This window comes from Dicentrarchus labrax, unplaced genomic scaffold, assembly GCF_905237075.1.
Source record: "Dicentrarchus labrax unplaced genomic scaffold, dlabrax2021, whole genome shotgun sequence".
NCBI lineage: Eukaryota > Metazoa > Chordata > Actinopteri > Moronidae > Dicentrarchus > Dicentrarchus labrax.
In genome coordinates, this window is record NW_026136701.1 from 9,453,444 (window position 1) to 9,471,703 (window position 18,260).

General features: G+C 39.9%; 2 protein-coding genes across 6 annotated transcripts; one reads left to right on the forward strand and one right to left on the reverse strand.

Moving 5' to 3' along the window:
- Positions 1 to 92: 92 nt before the first annotated feature.
- LOC127352215 (nucleolin) lies at positions 93 to 5,924 on the reverse strand. 5 transcript variants are annotated; one of them, XM_051381615.1, is made up of 17 exons: positions 5,788 to 5,924; positions 5,227 to 5,302; positions 5,061 to 5,132; positions 4,850 to 4,987; positions 4,645 to 4,713; positions 4,336 to 4,434; positions 4,135 to 4,260; positions 3,666 to 3,737; positions 3,456 to 3,579; positions 3,177 to 3,334; positions 2,960 to 3,089; positions 2,431 to 2,612; positions 2,197 to 2,326; positions 1,973 to 2,106; positions 1,680 to 1,806; positions 1,390 to 1,565; positions 93 to 452 (listed from the first exon to the last, which is right to left on the reverse strand). In XM_051381615.1, the coding sequence occupies exons 1-17, from the start codon at positions 5,800 to 5,802 to the stop codon at positions 391 to 393; spliced, it is 1,890 nt and encodes a 629-aa protein (XP_051237575.1). In that variant the 5' UTR covers positions 5,803 to 5,924; the 3' UTR covers positions 93 to 390. The 5 variants fall into 5 exon arrangements, with proteins under 5 accessions (XP_051237575.1, XP_051236785.1, XP_051238407.1 ...); XM_051380825.1 differs by having other exon boundaries at positions 4,336 to 4,437; XM_051382447.1 differs by lacking the exon at positions 5,788 to 5,924 and adding an exon at positions 5,557 to 5,574 and having other exon boundaries at positions 4,336 to 4,437.
- Positions 5,925 to 5,933: 9 nt separating this feature from the next.
- Positions 5,934 to 16,567, forward strand: gk5 (glycerol kinase 5). Its single transcript, XM_051389491.1, has 16 exons — positions 5,934 to 6,595; positions 6,705 to 6,798; positions 7,421 to 7,496; positions 7,656 to 7,749; positions 7,892 to 8,023; positions 8,878 to 8,953; positions 9,238 to 9,299; positions 9,383 to 9,456; positions 10,135 to 10,195; positions 10,817 to 10,943; positions 11,030 to 11,134; positions 11,363 to 11,457; positions 11,847 to 11,950; positions 12,049 to 12,108; positions 12,730 to 12,863; positions 14,539 to 16,567. Exons 1-16 carry the CDS (start codon positions 6,470 to 6,472, stop codon positions 14,709 to 14,711), a joined length of 1,593 nt encoding a protein of 530 aa, XP_051245451.1. The 5' UTR covers positions 5,934 to 6,469; the 3' UTR covers positions 14,712 to 16,567.
- Positions 16,568 to 18,260: the final 1,693 nt, after the last annotated feature.

Here is an 18,260-nt window from a genome sequence, read left to right on the forward strand (position 1 = left end):
CTCTGTGACTTGGCTGAGATTTCAGCAAATCCCGGGATAACCTTTTGGGTCTTTATCACAGATGTTACAACAAAACTCAAAAACACAGCTGGTTTGGTTTTTAAATAGTTTTATCTTCACATTAGAAAATGATACATGGATGAAATCTTAACTTTTCGTGTAAGAAAAATACTACATAAAAAGGTGAAATAAGTCCATTAATTAACATTAGTTAATGTTTTCATTACAGTTAAAGTACAAAATATAACAGCTGAAATTACAAGATGTTACAGTAAATGTAACAATATTGTACAAATTTCACACCTTTGCAGTCGGTACATTCAACCAAACTCAAAGTTTAAAAAAAAAAAAAAAGAAGAAATCTTTGTATGATAATTTTCCCCAGGAGAGTTACTTTTTATTTCCCGCTCCTTTAACAGCAGCCTGCAGCCTTCCAGCACCACGTCCTTTACCTGAAAGGAAAGACAATGTTTTATTTTTACTCAGAAAACATCAAAATCAAACCAAATCTATCAACAAAAAAAAAAAACGTAAGACCATAAACTCAATGACGTAGCACAACAACCCTGTCCTTTTTCTGAAACCTACCCAATATAATAGTATAATAATCCAGTCTCATTTCTCCCTGTATTGAACATCGTACGTATTTAAGTAAAATATAAACAGCTCAATATCATAAACCATGTTAGGCAAGAATGCTAAAACCAGTTAAACTCAGGTGTTACCTTTCTACATAATCAATACAGTTTCAGTAACTTGCATTACTTCACAGACTCACTCTGGTCTGCCAGGTACTGCTACTCATTGGTTGAGTTACTGTCTCTTGTTTATTTCTAACTGTTTGATCAATAAATCATGATTTTGATTCTTCATTCTCATTTTGCTGCTCATTCTTTTTTTTTAGCCAAATAATCACAAACTTAACAGTACATTGCATCGTCTCTACAAAGGGAGGGAGACGATCAAACATCTATATAAATATTTACAAGCTTTAGAAAAACCCTAATCTTTCCTCGAGCGAATTAGCGACAGAGAAGTTCAAATGAGCCACAGTGACTGCCTGCACACAGCCCAAGAGGAGAGCGAGAGACCCCAGAGCTGTTGGCCGAAGACTGAAAATACTGTGATTACTCTGATCAGCATGCATGGGAATGAATTACAATATACATTTGAATGTATTTATTTTCACTGATGGTATTAGTCATTAAATTTGATGCTCCAAGCGAGGCAAGTCGAATTTGAACACCTAACAATTAAACTGTTATATATTTCATAACACATTTAATATGTAATGATAAAATGTCTCTACTGTCCTGGACACTGTATCTTTGTGTTCCAGGTGCTATTTTTATTGTTCCCAGGACGATGGGACATCTTTACTCCTCTGACCTGCAAGCTTTCCGCCACGATGCCCCGTCAAGCGTCCTCTGGCAGCCGGGGCGCCTTGTTCAGCCTTGGCTTTTGCATAAGCCACTGTCACTTTGCTGCCGTCTATTTCACAGTCCTCCATGGCTTCTTTTACAGCTTTGCAGTTTTCATCACTCTCAAAGTCCACAAACCCAAACCTGAGGAAAATGTAATGTATGGGTGTAAAGCAGACTTCCAGAAATGTTTTTAAAAACATTAAACATGTTTAGACAATTATGACAATAATTAAAAAATAACTTTATGCCACCCACCTTCTTGAAACTCCTGTCTCTTTATCTGCAATGACTCTTGCACTGAGTGCCCCTTCAAAAGCACTTTTAAGAGTTTCTGCAGTCGTCTTCTCAGCGAGGCCCACCACAATCAGTGTTTTTGACAGGACTAAAGAGGGGGGGGAGAAACACAGCTGTAGTATCACTGTTTTCTTTACTCACTGTGACTCAAATCGACTTCAGAAATAGCTGAAATTGTTTTGCTAACAAATACACAAATATTAGACAACAGGTAACACCTACATGATTACTACAACGATAACAATGCCACATACCTTTTGCCTTCTCAGTCTTTTCTTTCACCTCGCAGAATTTTACTCTGACCTCCCTTTTGGAGATCTTAATGTTTTGGGTTGACTTCAAAGCCTTTTCAGCATCTTCTACAGTTGCAAACTCAACAAATGCGAATCTGCAGAGGATTACATGTTTCTTGAGATTATTAAAATACTTTATTCATTGGAGAGAAAAAAAAAGAGTCAGCCAGTGTGCATGTACATACCCTTTTGATTTGCCTTTGCTTTGAGGCATCTTGATACTAACAGCTTTCTGAAAGACGTTCTTGAGGTTTTTTTCTTTCACATTGTAAGACAAATTGCTCACAAATAAGGTGTTATTCGGAGGAGCTGCAGCTGTGAGGAAGAAGAAAGATTCTTAGTCAATACAGAACAAATCACTAAGTTCAGATGTAATTGTCAGTTATGAACAGTACATTTCTACATTCCCAGTTATTTACCTTGTGTGTTGTTGTCATTGTTGTTGTTGTTGTTGTTGTCGTCATTAGCTTTGGTGACTTCAGTTGCATTTGCTTCTCCTACACGGTCCACAATTAAAACTCGGTCTTGGATCTTGGCTACTTGTTTTTTCTGCTGTACTTTCTTAGCAATTGTTTTATTTTTAAACTCCACAAAGGCAATACTGTTGAAAAAGGAGAACATTTCTTTCAGAGTGGATTACTCATATCTATCATATTAAATGTTGGGCGATATGACGATATATACTGGTGATACCACGAAAACCAACACTTCGCTACCACGTCAATGCCAAAGTTCTGAAAATATGACGGTACTCGTTTTCCTACAGTACCATAGATAAAGTAAGTACAAGGGATTCAATTCTTCAGTTTCACTGTATTCACTGTATTGTAATATATGTCCTTACCGTGATATAAAACTTCTTATATTGTGACAGAGGTTTCGGCCATATGGCCCACCCCTAATATTAAATGTTTTCTAAATAAACATAACCATTGTTAATACTCTCACCCTTTGTCTGGGCCTACAGATCCACCAGGAAACCTGACGCCGACTGCCTTGCGGAAGATTTTCAAAATGTCTTGTTTTGTTGCGTTGTATGGGACGTTCTTCAGAAACAAGCATTTGGCATCTTTGGCAGCTAAGAACAGGACAGTCCTCAAGTCAGAGCAAGTAACACACAATTTAAATTCATGTGTAACAAAATAATTACATTTATCTGAGTTACCTTTCTTCTCCTCCGCTGAAGCTTTCACTTTGACCATGTCCTCACTTTTGACCTTTGCTTTGGCGATCTTCATTGGCTTTTCGAGTATCATCTCTCCGTTTAACGTCAAGGCTTTTGTCAAGTCCATTTGTGAGGCCAAATCTACAAATGCATGTTTTCTACAACAGCAAAACATTACTAGTGAGTTAATTTTGTATTTTAAGTAGCAGCAGTATTCATGTATGCATTCAAGTGGATGAAACAATCTCAAATGCAACCACTAGAGGGCAGCACACTCACTTGGACCGATGTAATCTGATGTCTTGAACCAGGAGACTCTGTGTCATGAAATAATTTGCTAATGAATTTTTTACTTCTTCAAATGTTTTAGAGTTGTTCAGGTTTCCAACAAAAAGACAAAAACCTAAAACAAAAGAAGACAGTGTAGTGTGAACATTAGCATGTTACAGAACGAAACATTTAGCAGTCCATCTCATGTTGAGTTCATACCATCATTGATGAGCTTAGTCTTCTTTGATGGGGAGGTCTCAACACTAGGGGGTGCCTTCCGTTTCCCATTTACTGCAACCGATAGAAATGTAAGTTATCCTGATCTTACACATCTGTAATTAAGACTTATATAACAATCTCAAGATCTCATACATCGTCTACCACATTGATCGTTGTCTAAAATTAATTTCACAAAGATCATATAAAAACTGCCTTAAATATTAATTTTGTGTTTCATATTTTTACACATTTTAGGTACAGTTGATCAGAATTAAAGGTCTAAAAATGTACTACAAGCAGTTTAGATTACGTTTTTTTATTAAATGTAATTTGTGACCAGACTACTGTGGAAAAAGTGTGAGGACAGTGAAAAGAAAGAGAGCAAATGAAAAAGAATAAAAGACAGAAAGAAAGAACCACTGAAAACATTTATCATTGACTACACATTAACTCCTGGAAACATCCTTACCTGCTGTCTCTTTAACAATCTGTTCATCTCCATCAGTTTGCTCTCCTTCCTCACTCGTCTTCTCCCAGGTGACAGTTACTGTGGGTGTACTTTCATCTTCTCCAGCAACGACGTCCACCTGAGTTTCTAAAGAGGAAGCTCTGTTATTGGCACCGTTTAGAATTTCACAGACACATTTGTGTGTTGTCGTGTTTGCAGTACCTCCAGATTCCTGCACCTCTTTCTCCATCTTTGTCTCTTTACCGGGATTGTCCTCTGTGGAACCGACTGCATCAGCTGAAGAGATGATCTGAGTCTGTTCTTCTGGGGAGGAAAAGGCATGATGTAATTTAAAGACAGTGAAAACTTGTAGTGACAAACTTTGAATGAGTGTTACAGACTTCAGATAGATCACTTTAAAACTGAACAAAGGGTGGACACCCATATTTAACCAATCAACTAATAGAACACCTGCAACTTGAATGACAAGAATCACATCTGTTGATTAGGAACAATGAGTAAGACTCGTACCTCTAAAGGCATGTGTTGTAATTCTGCCTAAACAATGGATGGTTAAAATTCTTTTTGTGAAGATGTGGCCTGAAACAGACGCAATAACCTTATCACTTACGAAACTTTGAGCTTCAAAACAAGTTCAAAACAATATATAACTTCTTCCTTTTTCTGAAACAAAATATGATGCAATACTATTTGTTATTGTTGTAAACATCCTTACCAGTATCCATCATCTGACCACTCTCATCGGTTCTCTTTTCTGTATCATCCACCTCTCCTTCCTCATTCTTCTTGTCCCATGATACAGTTACAGTAGACTTTGTTCCCTTTACTTCAATGACAGCATCCATCGGAGAATCTAAAGATGCAGCTTTGTTAGTGGCACAGCTCAGAATTTCAGTCGAACATATAGTGTGATGCATTCACAGTACCTTGTTCATCCTGGTTCTCTTCCGGTTTCATCTCAGTGGGAGAACCCTCGTCTTTTCCCACTATTTGTTCTTCTGAAACGATCATTAATTGGGTAATTTAATGTTAGTACCACCTTTACGTCCAAACAATCATGTTTACTGTAAATTGTTTAAAGAAATGACTTACCAGTTTTAACACTGTCCTCTCCTTCTACAACTTCATTGGTGACAACTTTGCTTTGCCTTTTGCTACGTCTTGTAGCCTGAAAAAGACACACACATTTAGAAAATGATGACAATGTGTGACCAAAAATTATTTCCAGTAATGGTCAATTGTCAACTATGATGGAATATCCCAAGGTGGATGTCAGTCCAAGAGTCCAAACCCCACAAATATTTATTATACTTCTATAGCAAATAAAAGCAGTAAAACCTCACATCTAAGAGAAAACCATGGTACTCTCTCCAGAAACATGTCTAAAACTTTTAACTGATAATCAAAATGGATGTCATTTACCATTTACTTCAGAGTTAAATGTAATAACGTTACTATGACCACCTAAAACATCCCACTGACTGGTTGTACAAAGATAAAGCAGTGCTCGTACTGGTCTCTCATGTGATTACCACACAGCTAACCAACTGTTAGCTACGTTAGTTTGCAGCTAATAAGATCAAACAACGCTATTAAAACAATCCACTTGGTTGAAGCCTCGTTAATATAAATGTATCGTAACGTGGTTCTTACGTCTGTCTTCGCCATATTTTGTGTTATAACGGCACACAATCACAGGCTGGTACGGGATGTCCTAGCCGGTAAAAACACGTGTGGACGGCTAAAAACATCCACATGCGACGGTTCGAAACTACAAACTGCGCATGCGTGATTGCGTACTACGGGTGCCTAGGGGGTTTCGGGCTTTAAGCGATTCTACGAGAACCTCTTTTTCAACGTACATACTACAGTGTAGGATTTCACTGCTGTGAGAGTTATTGGGAGGTTTTTTTTCAAACCTACCATCCACTCACAGATAACGTTAGTTTCCTGATAACTATTGAGTTGGTGAACTCTTCCAGCTCTCCACCAGACAGCGTGGAGAGCTTCACGACTTTTAATATAACGTTAGCTGACTTTCAGTTTCACTCGCAGGATAACTGGACCTCGTCGTGTTTCTTACACACTGTGTGTATTCCTGTTCGTTGTGAGGACTGAACTGTAGCAATGTGTTGACTCAAACACTTTGAACTGGTCTTCGAAGAACCCACGGTCCGAAGGTCGAGGCTCCGCGCTACGGCTCACCCGGGGCAGATAAGGTATTATCGGGTCACTCCATATACCCAGGCTGTAAACAACACCAATATGAGCTGACCATGGAGGACGTGGGACTGAACTGAGGAACACTTGAAAAACAAACAACCTTTTTCTTGCAATGGGTAGTCAGAGGAACGGTTTCAAGAAGGAAAGCTTCATTCTGTCGGTGGACGTCGGTACAACATCTATCAGGTGTCACGTCTATGACAAGGAGGCAAAAATACGAGGATCATGTATAACCAAGGTATTCATCTGCTCACTGGCTTTTTATATCTAACAACAACATATACACACACTTAGTAGAGTATTTAGATACTCTTTAGGATCTTTATGCTTCTTCTTATTGTGCACAGGTTGTTCCCTTGTATCCAGAGGTAGGACATGTGGAGATGGACCCAGATGCACTATGGAGAGGGTTTATCACTGTGGTCAAGGGAGCTGTGCAAGGTACAGTTGCACCAGTCCACGTAGGGACCATACCATGGATCTATACCGTATGAGAGTGGTTCTCTATGATAATGGTCACATCCTTTGACTAAATGAATGTCTGAGGAAACACTTGATACTGCAGTGCATGATAACATTTCCAGTTTGGTCTTTTTTTTTCCTGAAGGAGAACAAATATAGCATGATCAATAAACACCAGTGCCAGTGCTTTAGGTACATTCATTACAATCCAGTAAGCAGTACTACAGTAAATAACAGCCTTAGTAAGCGCATCATATTTTGTTTTGATTAGATGTTGATTCAGTGGTGTTTATTTTCTAGGCTGTACCCTGTGGGGTTGTTTTACTGGTTTACAATACATTTAAATGTGAAAGGCTCTTTTGACCACAGTACATTAGAAACACTTTGGTATCCTTTTTTACAAACAAATTTGAACAGCTGACTTGACTGATGTGATTTTATCGCCAGTGAAAGTCTGTTGAACTCTTTGTAAAGACAGATGTAAAAGGAAAAAAAAAAAAGTACAATAATCCCTGTGTGTGAGTCCCAAATTTCAGGACTTCCTGTTTCTCACCATAAGCGCTTTAACATGTGTGCTTGTGCTGCTGTGCTCATGATATAGATGCAGGAATACAAATGCGTCAGATAGAGGCCCTTGGCATCTCCACTCAACGAGGCACCTTCACAACATGGGACAGGTAAAATGAATACAGTTAATCTTATTACCTTTCTAAAAAAAAAAAAGTCAATATAAGTTGTAGGCAAACTTGAAGAGAACCACTGTAGTACACCTGTTCATGTAGTTCTTTTGCATCCTGGTTCCATCTCATTTCACTTCCTCTCTTTTACTTTGACAGGACAACTGGGGTTCCTTTCCATAACTTCATCAGCTGGCAGGATCAGAGGGCTGCAGACCTGGTGAAGTCCTGGAACAGATCCTGCACAATGAAAGTGTGTCTCTACCTTTTATGTACTTTTACTAAATAAATTTGGAAGTTAATAGATGAAATACTAGAACTTCGAAATGATTGGTAAAACATTAAGTTTGTCCCTTCTTACAGTATGGCTTTGATTGTTGTTATGACAACCTTAGGCACTCCAAGGCGTGATGAAGGTGGTCTACTTCCTGACCAGACAGAAGCGGTCGCTTGCAGCAAGTCTTATTGTCTTCTCCACTCAACATGTCACCTTCCGCCTTGTCTGGGCCTTAACACACTACGAGCAGGTGTGTGTGTGTAAGCTGTTACTCCTGTTTAACTGCTGTTTAATGTGGAACCAGTTCTCAACTACATGGCGCTAATTATAATTTAGTATCCATAAGTCTCGGTAGTGGATGTGCTGCTCAGTTGTCAAAGACATGGAAATCTTGGAATTTAAGCCTGTGTTTCGTAGAAAGATGTTTCATTGCTGGTGTTCTCAGTGTTACTAAAGCCACGCTTTGGACCGTTTCTTACTCGCCACTATGACTCCTTCTTGTTGTAAGGTTCCAGCAGCATAGACGCACAAGTTTGACGTCATTGTTTTTTGCAAGCTGAACCGTCAGCATCTATAAAAGGAATTAATAAACTTAGAGGCAATTAGGATGCGGTTCCAACTAGAACATCACAATTTCCTTAAGCTCAGGTTTTGACAAACCAATAGTCCTAATTTCAAAGATATACATTTCCAATCATATAAAACAGCTTGAAAAGTTACTTTACCTTAATGATTAATTGATTATCAAAATAGTTGTAGAATAACTTTCCATAAATCAATTAATCAACCAGTTGTTTCAGCTCTTTGCCTTTTGCCACCCACTTTTCTACCTGCAGGAGACTAACACTGTTGTAGAACTTGGACTGGACTGTTGGCAATATTCAAAGTTAAAACGTGGAAATTTTCTGAACAAACTTCCTATCCTACGACTAATCCTCGTTACAATGTGAGGCACAGCATACATCTGTAACCCTTGCAGGCTGTGGGAGTTTAAAAGTTCATTATAAAAAAGAAGAAGAAAACAAAAGCAAACTGGGAGAGGCTGTATTATCAGAAGTGCCTTACTTCTCTTTTCAGCCTCATCGTGTTTCATTCTTCTTCCAGGTTCGTCAAGCAGCAGATGAAAATAACTGCTGCTTTGGGACAATAGACACCTGGCTCCTGTTCAAACTCACAAAAGGTGGGTCTGGCTCATGTGAATGGCCCCTCCCTATGAGCACAATTTGTTTTGAAAGCAGTATAGTAATATATAATTTGTCCAGTGGATTGCATTTCATACAGTGTCAAACTGGATTTTAAGACCCAGACAGAATGTTCTTTATTCCCAATCCTATTGCGTCACTGACTGAAATTCCTCAGAAATGTTTGAGACAGGAGGAGCTGAGGAAAATGGCCGGCATACAAGTTTTTATTGGAAATTGACTTTTCCTGATGCATCAATTTCTGTCTCTGAATCTGTTTCAGGACGCGTTTATGCCACAGACTACTCTAATGCCAGTGCAACAGGAATTTTCGACTCCTATCAGGTATGGTGTATGTCATGTTTATTTACTGTTTCTTCCTGTTTTGGGTTGTTTCCACATCACTGTCATTTTGATTTTTTTCACAGATGTGTTGGAGTGGGTTGCTCTGCTCTCTTGTGTCTCTGCCTCATTCCATTTTCCCCAAAGTAGAAAATACAGGGTGAGTCTAATATTTACTTCAAGTCTTTTAATATAAAAGTATACATGTTATTGCATTAACCACAAAGGTACTTTTCTCAGTATTGCACTGTTTTGTTTTGTTTTATCCAGATGTCAGAAATTATATATCACTTTAAGTATCAGTGATTCCCAATCTAGGGGTCGGGATCCACACAAGTGGTTGTGAGATGGATCTAAGGGGTTGAAAGATGATTATTAGGGTAGGAAATAAGTATTCTGCTACACAAAATTGTGATTGTTTTTGTTTTTTTTGTACAATTCTCTTGTTTTCTTCTGTTTCTCTGAAATATTGTACCCTTTTACCTCTTCTGCCCTCTAAAATTAAATATTTTATCTGTTGTTCAGGGGTCACATATGAAAAAAGAAGCACTGTTTAAGTGAATATAAAACTCACATTTTATGAAACACTAAGAGTTGCTTTTTAAGCTGTTCGATTGGACAAGTCCCATTTATTTATGTCATTAAAAAACCTCATAAGGAGCCCACTGGTGGCTCGCCTGGTGGAGCTGCCATCCTCGCCGCAGCTCACTGGGATCTCAGCATGGATTATGTATGGTTGTCATTCCCAATCTGTGATGGCCTGCTGTCAGCCGTTAGAAAACTGAGGAAGAGTGTGAGATGATGCATTGTCTCTGGTTTCTCCCTCATGATGCTGCAGCCATGACTTTGGTTCAACAGACATATCCATCTTCGGAGTGCCTATTCCCATCATGTCAGTGGTGAGTTGTCCAGGTCTGTGGCGTCACACTCTCTCAATTGTCTCTTATCTTTGTGATTACAATTAAAAACATTCAATGCAACCCTCTGATTACGTTTATGCCAGCATGTCCAAGTTGTGTCACCGCCGTTATGTTGTCAAAAGAAACGGAACCAGATAATCAGCGGCGAGGAACTTTCTGCTCAAGACTAGAAACTATAGAAAGTATAATTCAATTCAATTCAATTTTATTTGTATAGTGCCAATTCATAACAGAAGTCATCTCAGGACACTTTTCAAATAGAGCAGGTCTAGACCGAACTCCTTATAACATTATTTACAGGGACCCAACAGTTCCCACCATGAGCAAGCACTTGGCCACGGGGGCAAGGAAAAAACGGCCTGTTAAAAGGCAGTAACCTAGGACAGCCCCTTCGGCTCTAGGTGGGTGGTCGTCTGCCGTAATGAGGTATTGAATCTGTAAGTGACACAGGATCTTCATATTAGTCAAACCTGGGTTGTCCTTTATTGGACACCATAGGAAACCGTGTGAGTTTTAGACCTCTCCAGTGTTGCTCAGGTGAGACTAAACCTGTTTAGGGGTTTTGTTTGCATAACATACGAATGACTTCCTCTGCCATAGATGGCGGACCAGCAGGCAGCCATGTTTGGAGAGTGCTGCTTTGATGTTGGTGATGTCAAGATCACCATGGGAACGGGCACCTTCATGGACATCAACACTGGGAACAAGCCACATACATCCGTAGCAGGTTAAGCGACATACGCACACATTAAGATAATTCTACCAAGATTTGTCCGCACAGGCACATTACAAGCCAGTGTTTGTCCTCTGTAGGTCTGTATCCTCTGGTGGGGTGGAAGATTGGCTCAGAGGTGGTGTATCTGGCAGAGGGCAATGCCGCAGACACAGGCACTGCCATCAAATGGGCTCAGGAGCTCGGTGAGTCACGAGTAGTATACAACAGCTCTGGTGATTGCTTCTTTTTCTTGCTTTTTGCAAGAAATTGTTGCTGGTAGTGGAAATGTTCTATGACAGTGTGAAAATGAGGTCACTGATTACACTGAGTATGTTAGTGACAGATTCAGATGTCGTGTGTGTGTGTGTGTGTGTGTGTGTGTGTGTGTGTGTGTGTGTGTGTGTGTGTGTGTGTGTGTGTGTGTGTTGCAGAGCTCTTCTCTGATGTCCAGGAGACCACTGCCATGGCTTACAGTGTCAGTGACTCAGACGGAGTGTGTTTTGTCCCTTCCTTCAGTGGCCTGCAGGTACAATGTGGATCTGTCGGTGTATCTGTGTCGAATAATTCTCTTTTATATACCGATGGTATTTGGTATAATGTGTACACAACCCCATTCACCCACAGCAAAACAATGTGTTCTCCCTCCAGCACATATAGTTAGATTTTTAACCAATGTGTTTCTTTTTTTTCCTCTGCCCTCCGTTATGAACTGGCCTTTGTAAGTGTGTGTTCTGAGTGTTTATAATTTATATGCAATGATAAAACCTGTTTTCTAAGAGTTAGAGACAGTAACCATGTAAAACAGTAGCTGCTACCCCAGAGGACCATGACCATTCATCCATTTTTAAACTTTTTTTAATCAAGTCTGTTTTTCACTTATTGACATGTTTGTGTGTATACTTTATTTATCCAAAGGCTCCTCTGAATGATCCCAAAGCTTGTGCTTCTTTCATGGGCCTCAAACCTTCCACCACTAAGAGCCACCTGGTACGAGCCATTCTGGAGTCTGTTGCCTTCAGGTGAGTCATTTTAAAGAGGTTTCTTCAGTTTAAACTTTAAACCATTCTCATCCATACTAACTGATCTTGTCTCCTTGTACTCTTCTTATTCTTTGCAGAAACAAGCAGCTATATGACACAATGCTGAGAGAAACTCACATTCCCATCACAAAGATCAGGTACAGTTTTCCTCATCCACTTTGTGATTTGATTCTAGTAATGTCAGGTTGCTTTAGAGGTGAAAAGATTCAACATAACAGGGTCTAAAATCTAATTATCTGAATTTTAGGTCTAAAAATGTCTTAAATATGATTTTGACAGAAAGTAATTGGATTATTAAAGTGAACGAAGATTGTTTGAAGTTGCATTTGTCAGTCTTGCTTTTAATGTGTTTTCAGGAAATATTAGTATTGATTAAGCTGTAACAACTACAAAAAGTACTCGACATGGAACCGATACTTATTTGTCCTCATATCCATCATCCCTTTTTCCAGTATGGACATGAAATAGGCCTTAAATCTCGTCCATAGTTGTCTTAAAAAAAATAGGCATTTAACTCTCATCATAGTTGTCTTACAACCCTTTAATATCCCAGCTTACAGTGCAATATCTGATTGTAGGACCTGGACTTTAGCCAGCATACTGGGTGTAACAGAATGGACTCTTGTGTACCCTGCCTCTACTAATGCAGTTCAGGTTTTATTGGCAATGCATTATGGGTGTATGTTTCTCTGATATTGTTACGGTAAAGTAAGTTGCAGTGTAATTGAGTGCTCTATCTTTCTTTGCTTCTGTCTCAGGGTGGACGGTGGTGTTTCCTCCAATGACTTCATCATGCAGCTGACTGCAGACCTGTTTGGCAGAAAGGTAGCCAGACCCCAGCACCATGAAATGTCCTGTTTAGGGGCTGCTTTTGTCGCTGGACTTGGAATCGGTATGGAGACACACACTACCACACATGTACATTATGCTGTATGCCTGTGGTTTTCAATCATATTAACTCCAAGATCCACATCTGATTTTAATGCAAGGTCAGAGGTCTGGAAAAAAAAATAATGTTCAATCAACTACATTTACAGAAAACTACATTTATACTGGTTGTAGAAATGTTATTCAGCTCTTTGAATATTACGTTGTTGAGTAGATAATCAGTTTTCAACGTTGGGATTCAGATATTTGCAGTCTCTTACTGCACACCGCTGTACACACAGCTGTTTGGCCCGCCCCATCCTGCCTCTTTATATTTCTCTCTTGCAGTATCAAATAGGGATGCGCTGTTGACTTTCTTTGTCAAAGTCACCCAAAAAACTCAACTTGCAATTTGGATTTGAATTTGGATTTTTATTATTTAATAAGTGGATAACAAGAGTATTTATGAAACCAAAGAATTTACAAAACGACAACAAAAATACAAGGACATGAGGTTGTGGATAAAATGCAAGCATAAAAGAAAAAGAAAACCAAAAAAGGGGGGGGTGTGAGTACAAGTCTTGATGGGTAGTGTTGGGGATGCACGTTATGTGTGGGTTGATTAGTCAGTTTGAGTTATAATACTGGGTTTGAGAAGATCTGAGTGTAAGAGGTGGTGTGTAGAGGGATCAGCTCTCTGATAATAAATTGATAATTTTGTTCTGTCTTTCCCGTTGAGTAGTGTGGTTTTCTTGGCCACAGTACACTGTATCACACACTATCAAGAGGAATGTTTGGAGATGTTGTGGGATTGTGAGTGAGGAGAGATCCCCTAAGAGACAATCTCTTCACTAGTTAATCAGTGGATGGTGTCAGTCTCTTGGACGGATGAAACAGAAAAAATAAACGTCATACTCCGCACCCATCATGTTGTTAGAAAACTTTACACTTAATTGTATTCATAGCGCAAGGTATGGGCTATGTTCATATTCACTTGCCGTCCAGTACGGATGCAGACTGTGGTCCTGACTAAGAGAAGCCCTGCTCTATGAGTTGAAAGTGAGTTTATAACAAAACGATACTTTTCGGGCAGGAGGGAAAATGTCCTGAGGGTTGAGGTCTCTGTGAAGCTGTGTGTCTTACAGATGCTGCTCAGCATAAACTTTATAATGTGGAGATGAAATGAGAAGCCGCTCTTTAAAGCAGTTAGACACTTCAACGTTACTCTTTAATTTCACTGTGTTTCTTTGTTTTTCTCTAAAAATATTGCAACACTTGGTCATGACATTGAGTTGCCTTTGAAAAGTTATGATCAAAAATCCTATTTTTATTCTTGGCAGTGGCAGACGAAGCGCTCTGAAATGGTGCTCTTTGTTATGTAACCTGTTTTCCATTTAATTATTCACATTATGTAATTAGATTATTATACATTAGTCAGTGCTTAAGCAGGTGGTGCTTATGACTGAATAATTATGTGAATCACGTGTTTGAGAAACATTAGTTCTTAGTGGCCAGTAGGGTTGGGTGATACACCACTTTCATTGGTTAGCTGTGTATTTGGGTGCAAAGAATCATTTGTATCACTCAAAGTGCCAAATTCTGCTTTTATAGGTCTTCCTGTGTCATACATGTGTCATTTAAAGGTTTTATATTAATGTTTTTGTACCTAAATCTTCCTCTCTCTTCAACTGTGACTGCAGGCTTCTGGAGGACCAGGGACGAGCTGAAGAAGCTGCAGAGCACTGACGAGGTGTTCTTGCCCCGAGGAATACCCAGGGAGGGTGCTTACAGTCCAAGCGGGGAATATATCCCCGTCCTCCAGAGCTGGGAGAGAGCTCTCCGACGCTCCATGCATTGGTACAACAAGCCTTGACACTGGATGCACACACAGAGATCAAATGGGAAGATGGAGACATCATCAGAGTTTTAGGTATAAGTGAAAGTAGACTCTTTTTAAACAACATGACTGTTTTGTCCAGGGGTCCAGTAAAGGTCTGAGCCAAGCCGTAGTGCCAACAGCCACGTTTACCACCTGCACAGCATTGAATTGTTATCCACATACAGTTGTTTCTTCACCTTTTACTTGATTTCTTCGTGACACTGCGGCCTTATCAGGTTTATCCTTCATTCATTCCAGATCTCAAGCCACTGGTGCCTCTTCATATTACATTATTTTATTCTGATGGAATCACATTTGTACATTTTCCCAGATGGGGGCACTAATGACTGCCTTTACAGCATGTTCATTTAGGAACTTGCCATAGCAACCACATGATATGTTAATAAGGAGCCACAGATAAAAAATAAAAAAAACCCAGCACTGATTCTTCTGTTCATGACGCCTCGAGATTTAAAAATGCTCTGAATAGGGGCTAGAATTTAAAAATTGTTACAGACATTCAACAAACACAGTTTAGTATTTGCTGATACTTGACGTAGCTGTTTCCTCGAGATTTAACAGTATTTTAACTTTGTTATTTCAGCCTTTGTGCAAAGGTTCAATCAAGCATGTAACAAAATATAAAATATAAATGGCTACAATATAAAAGGTAAACAGTTGGGAGTATATAGTACAGATTTCTGGTCCACATCCATGTGATAGACGTAGTCCCTCTTTAAGTCCTTCTCCTGTTCGGAATTAGCCCGTTCTGCTTAACCCCCTTTTTTGCGTTGCTTTCATGCAGATTTCTTGCCTGAATCCGTGCCATGCAGTAACTAAGTGCGTCGTCCAAATTACGAAAAATATTGTCAAGAGTGTGACAAAACTAGTACCTAGTACGATGTATATCGTCATATCGAACAGCCCTAATTATAGCTGCACACTTTACACAGCACTAATACTACATATTATGATTAAATGTGATGATAATGTTAAATGTGACTGGAACAAAATCTGAATGTATATGTTTTGCTCTGCACATGGGAGTCCTACTGGATTTTAGTATTTCAGCACCTCGTTGTTAGTAGTGGTTCTCTGCTTCTTTGATACTACAAAAATAATGGGGGGGCAATAAAAGTTGGCGGTGAGAGAGATGTTTAGAGGTATATGTGGCATTGTAACAGCTGTTATAGATTTTTATGTCAGCTTCCACATAGATCTCCAACACAGACTAGAACCTGCATGCTCACGTTGATCAGGGATATAAATATGAATTAGGACGTATATAATATGTACTTAGTCTTATTCCTTGCCAATCCATGTTGTGTAGCCATTATTTCAGTTTATTAGTTTGTGTTTATTGTTGAATTGTTCCATGGGGGACAGCTATGTTGTCATATGATAATGTTTTGACTCAAGTCTTTTATTTGACCTGATGAACTCTGATGACAAAGTTACAAATAATATCATGTTATGATTCAAAAAATTCTCACAACTAACAATGAAAATGTAAACTGTGAATATCATTCTGGATGTGCTGCACTTGCTGGGTATTGGTAAATGTTTTTGCCTATTGCTTATACTGTAATATAATTCTTTCTACTTATACTAAAATATTTTTTATGCAAAGTGAACACTATGTGCAAAGCAGAAATTAACACCTCAAGAAATGACATTCCGTTTCTAACCCTTGTACTTCATTCAGTTCTTGAATGGCAAATGTCCTCCCGAGCTGCTAGGAATTACGTATTGTACGTTTGTGTAATTATACATTCTGTTACCAAATTGCATTGAAATATCAAATACCTTGTGTGATGCAAAAGGGTTAGTATTAAAAGCATGAATGATCAGCAGTTGTTTGTGGTGATTTGAGTGTCCTTCAATGGGTGTCACCGACATGGTGGCTGAACAGATGCTGCCTAAAGGGTTTTACCTCCATGTGGACTCTGGGGAAATGCCGTTGTCTTGTGTCTGGGGAATTATCAGAAACACAGGCTGTTAGATGAGTGTAGGGATTGCTTCCCATTGATGTAACCAACCTCACTGTGATGGTTGCTATGGTAGCTTGCGGATGGAATGACTGAGAACAAATGGGGTGTGTTTTCCTGCTCATGGTGCTGGTATGGTGAAGGGGGCGCTAATTGAGTGCACAGAAAGGGGGTTTTCCTAAACAATGGGAGGATTGTGCGCTTGTCCCCTCAGAGGAAGAGCAGAAGTGAGTTTTGTGTACATCGCATAGACCCGTACAGTATAGTTTTTGTGCGACACCTCCAACCCCCACCCCCAACCCCCACCCCCACCCCCTCCCCTTCCTCCACTGAAACACTTCCTCTAGTCTAGCTGTCAATCTCAGCTTTCTCACTCAAACATGGGCAGATATTTGCCAGTGGGCTTGGCTTTCAGTGGGGTGCCTTCACAGAGAAAAATGTGCTAGAGTGAGTGAGACAGACAGGACTAGCCCATGAATCAGTGCTGCTGGCTCTCACACTAATCAGGAAAGTGCGTGTGTGTGTGTGTGTGTGTGTGTGTGTGTGTGTGTGTGTGTGTGTGTGTGTGTGTGTGTGTGCGCGCGTGTGCGTGTGTGTGTGTGCGTGTGTGTGTGTGTGTGCTGGTATTGTGCTTGGTACCGCATTGTACGAGTTGTGGTGGACCCTGCCTTGCAACAAATTCAATCTGACAGCAGGAATTGGATGCAATGCGACCACTACTCCAGTCCCCCTCCCCCATACGAGCTGAACCCTGCATCAAGGGTCATTATGTAACTCCCTCTTCTCTCTTCTCTGTCTCCGTGACACACTGGGATTGTTCGGTGGAGTGCCGGGGTTGGAAGTTAAGCTTTTGTATTCTTCTTTTTTTCCTGTCACTCCGCTGCCTAAGCACCCTAACTCCTCTCAGTTCTGTTCATTTCAGCAGTCACTGTCACAGCATACATGTGTACAGAGGCTGGCAAAGCAGAGGCTTGGATATTGATCAGATGAAATATGTTTGTTCAGCAGCTGTAGCTAATGTATTAATGTCAATGTAAAACAATGCTGGAATGAGACGGCATCCTTTTCCTTACCCGCCCCCCCAAAAAAGTGTTCTCTGTTAACTTCTAGACATCTGTTTACAATCATGCTCTCTATGTACTCTCTACCTCTCTCAACCCCCCACGTCTGTCTTCCTTCATCTCTCTGTCTTTATCTTGGTCTTCCTCACTCTCTCCATCTCTCTGTATTCCTCTCTCTCTTCATCTTCCTCTGTCTTCATCTCTCTCTCTCTCTCTCTCTCTCTCTCTCTCTCTCTCTCTCTCTCTCTCTCTCTCTGTGTCTTCCCCCCCTCACACACACACACACAAACTAGTTTCAGTAGTGCTCAATTGCCATGGCAACAAGGATTGGCAAATGCTCCAAATATCTATGCTCAACCAGTCAGTCACAAATAACATCCTCACAGGCTTCACACAGGCATTTATGTACATATATATATATGTGTGTGTGTGTGTGTGTGTGTGTATGTAAGGATGGCTGGTTGGGCCACTCGGTGTCTTTTATGCTATCCCCC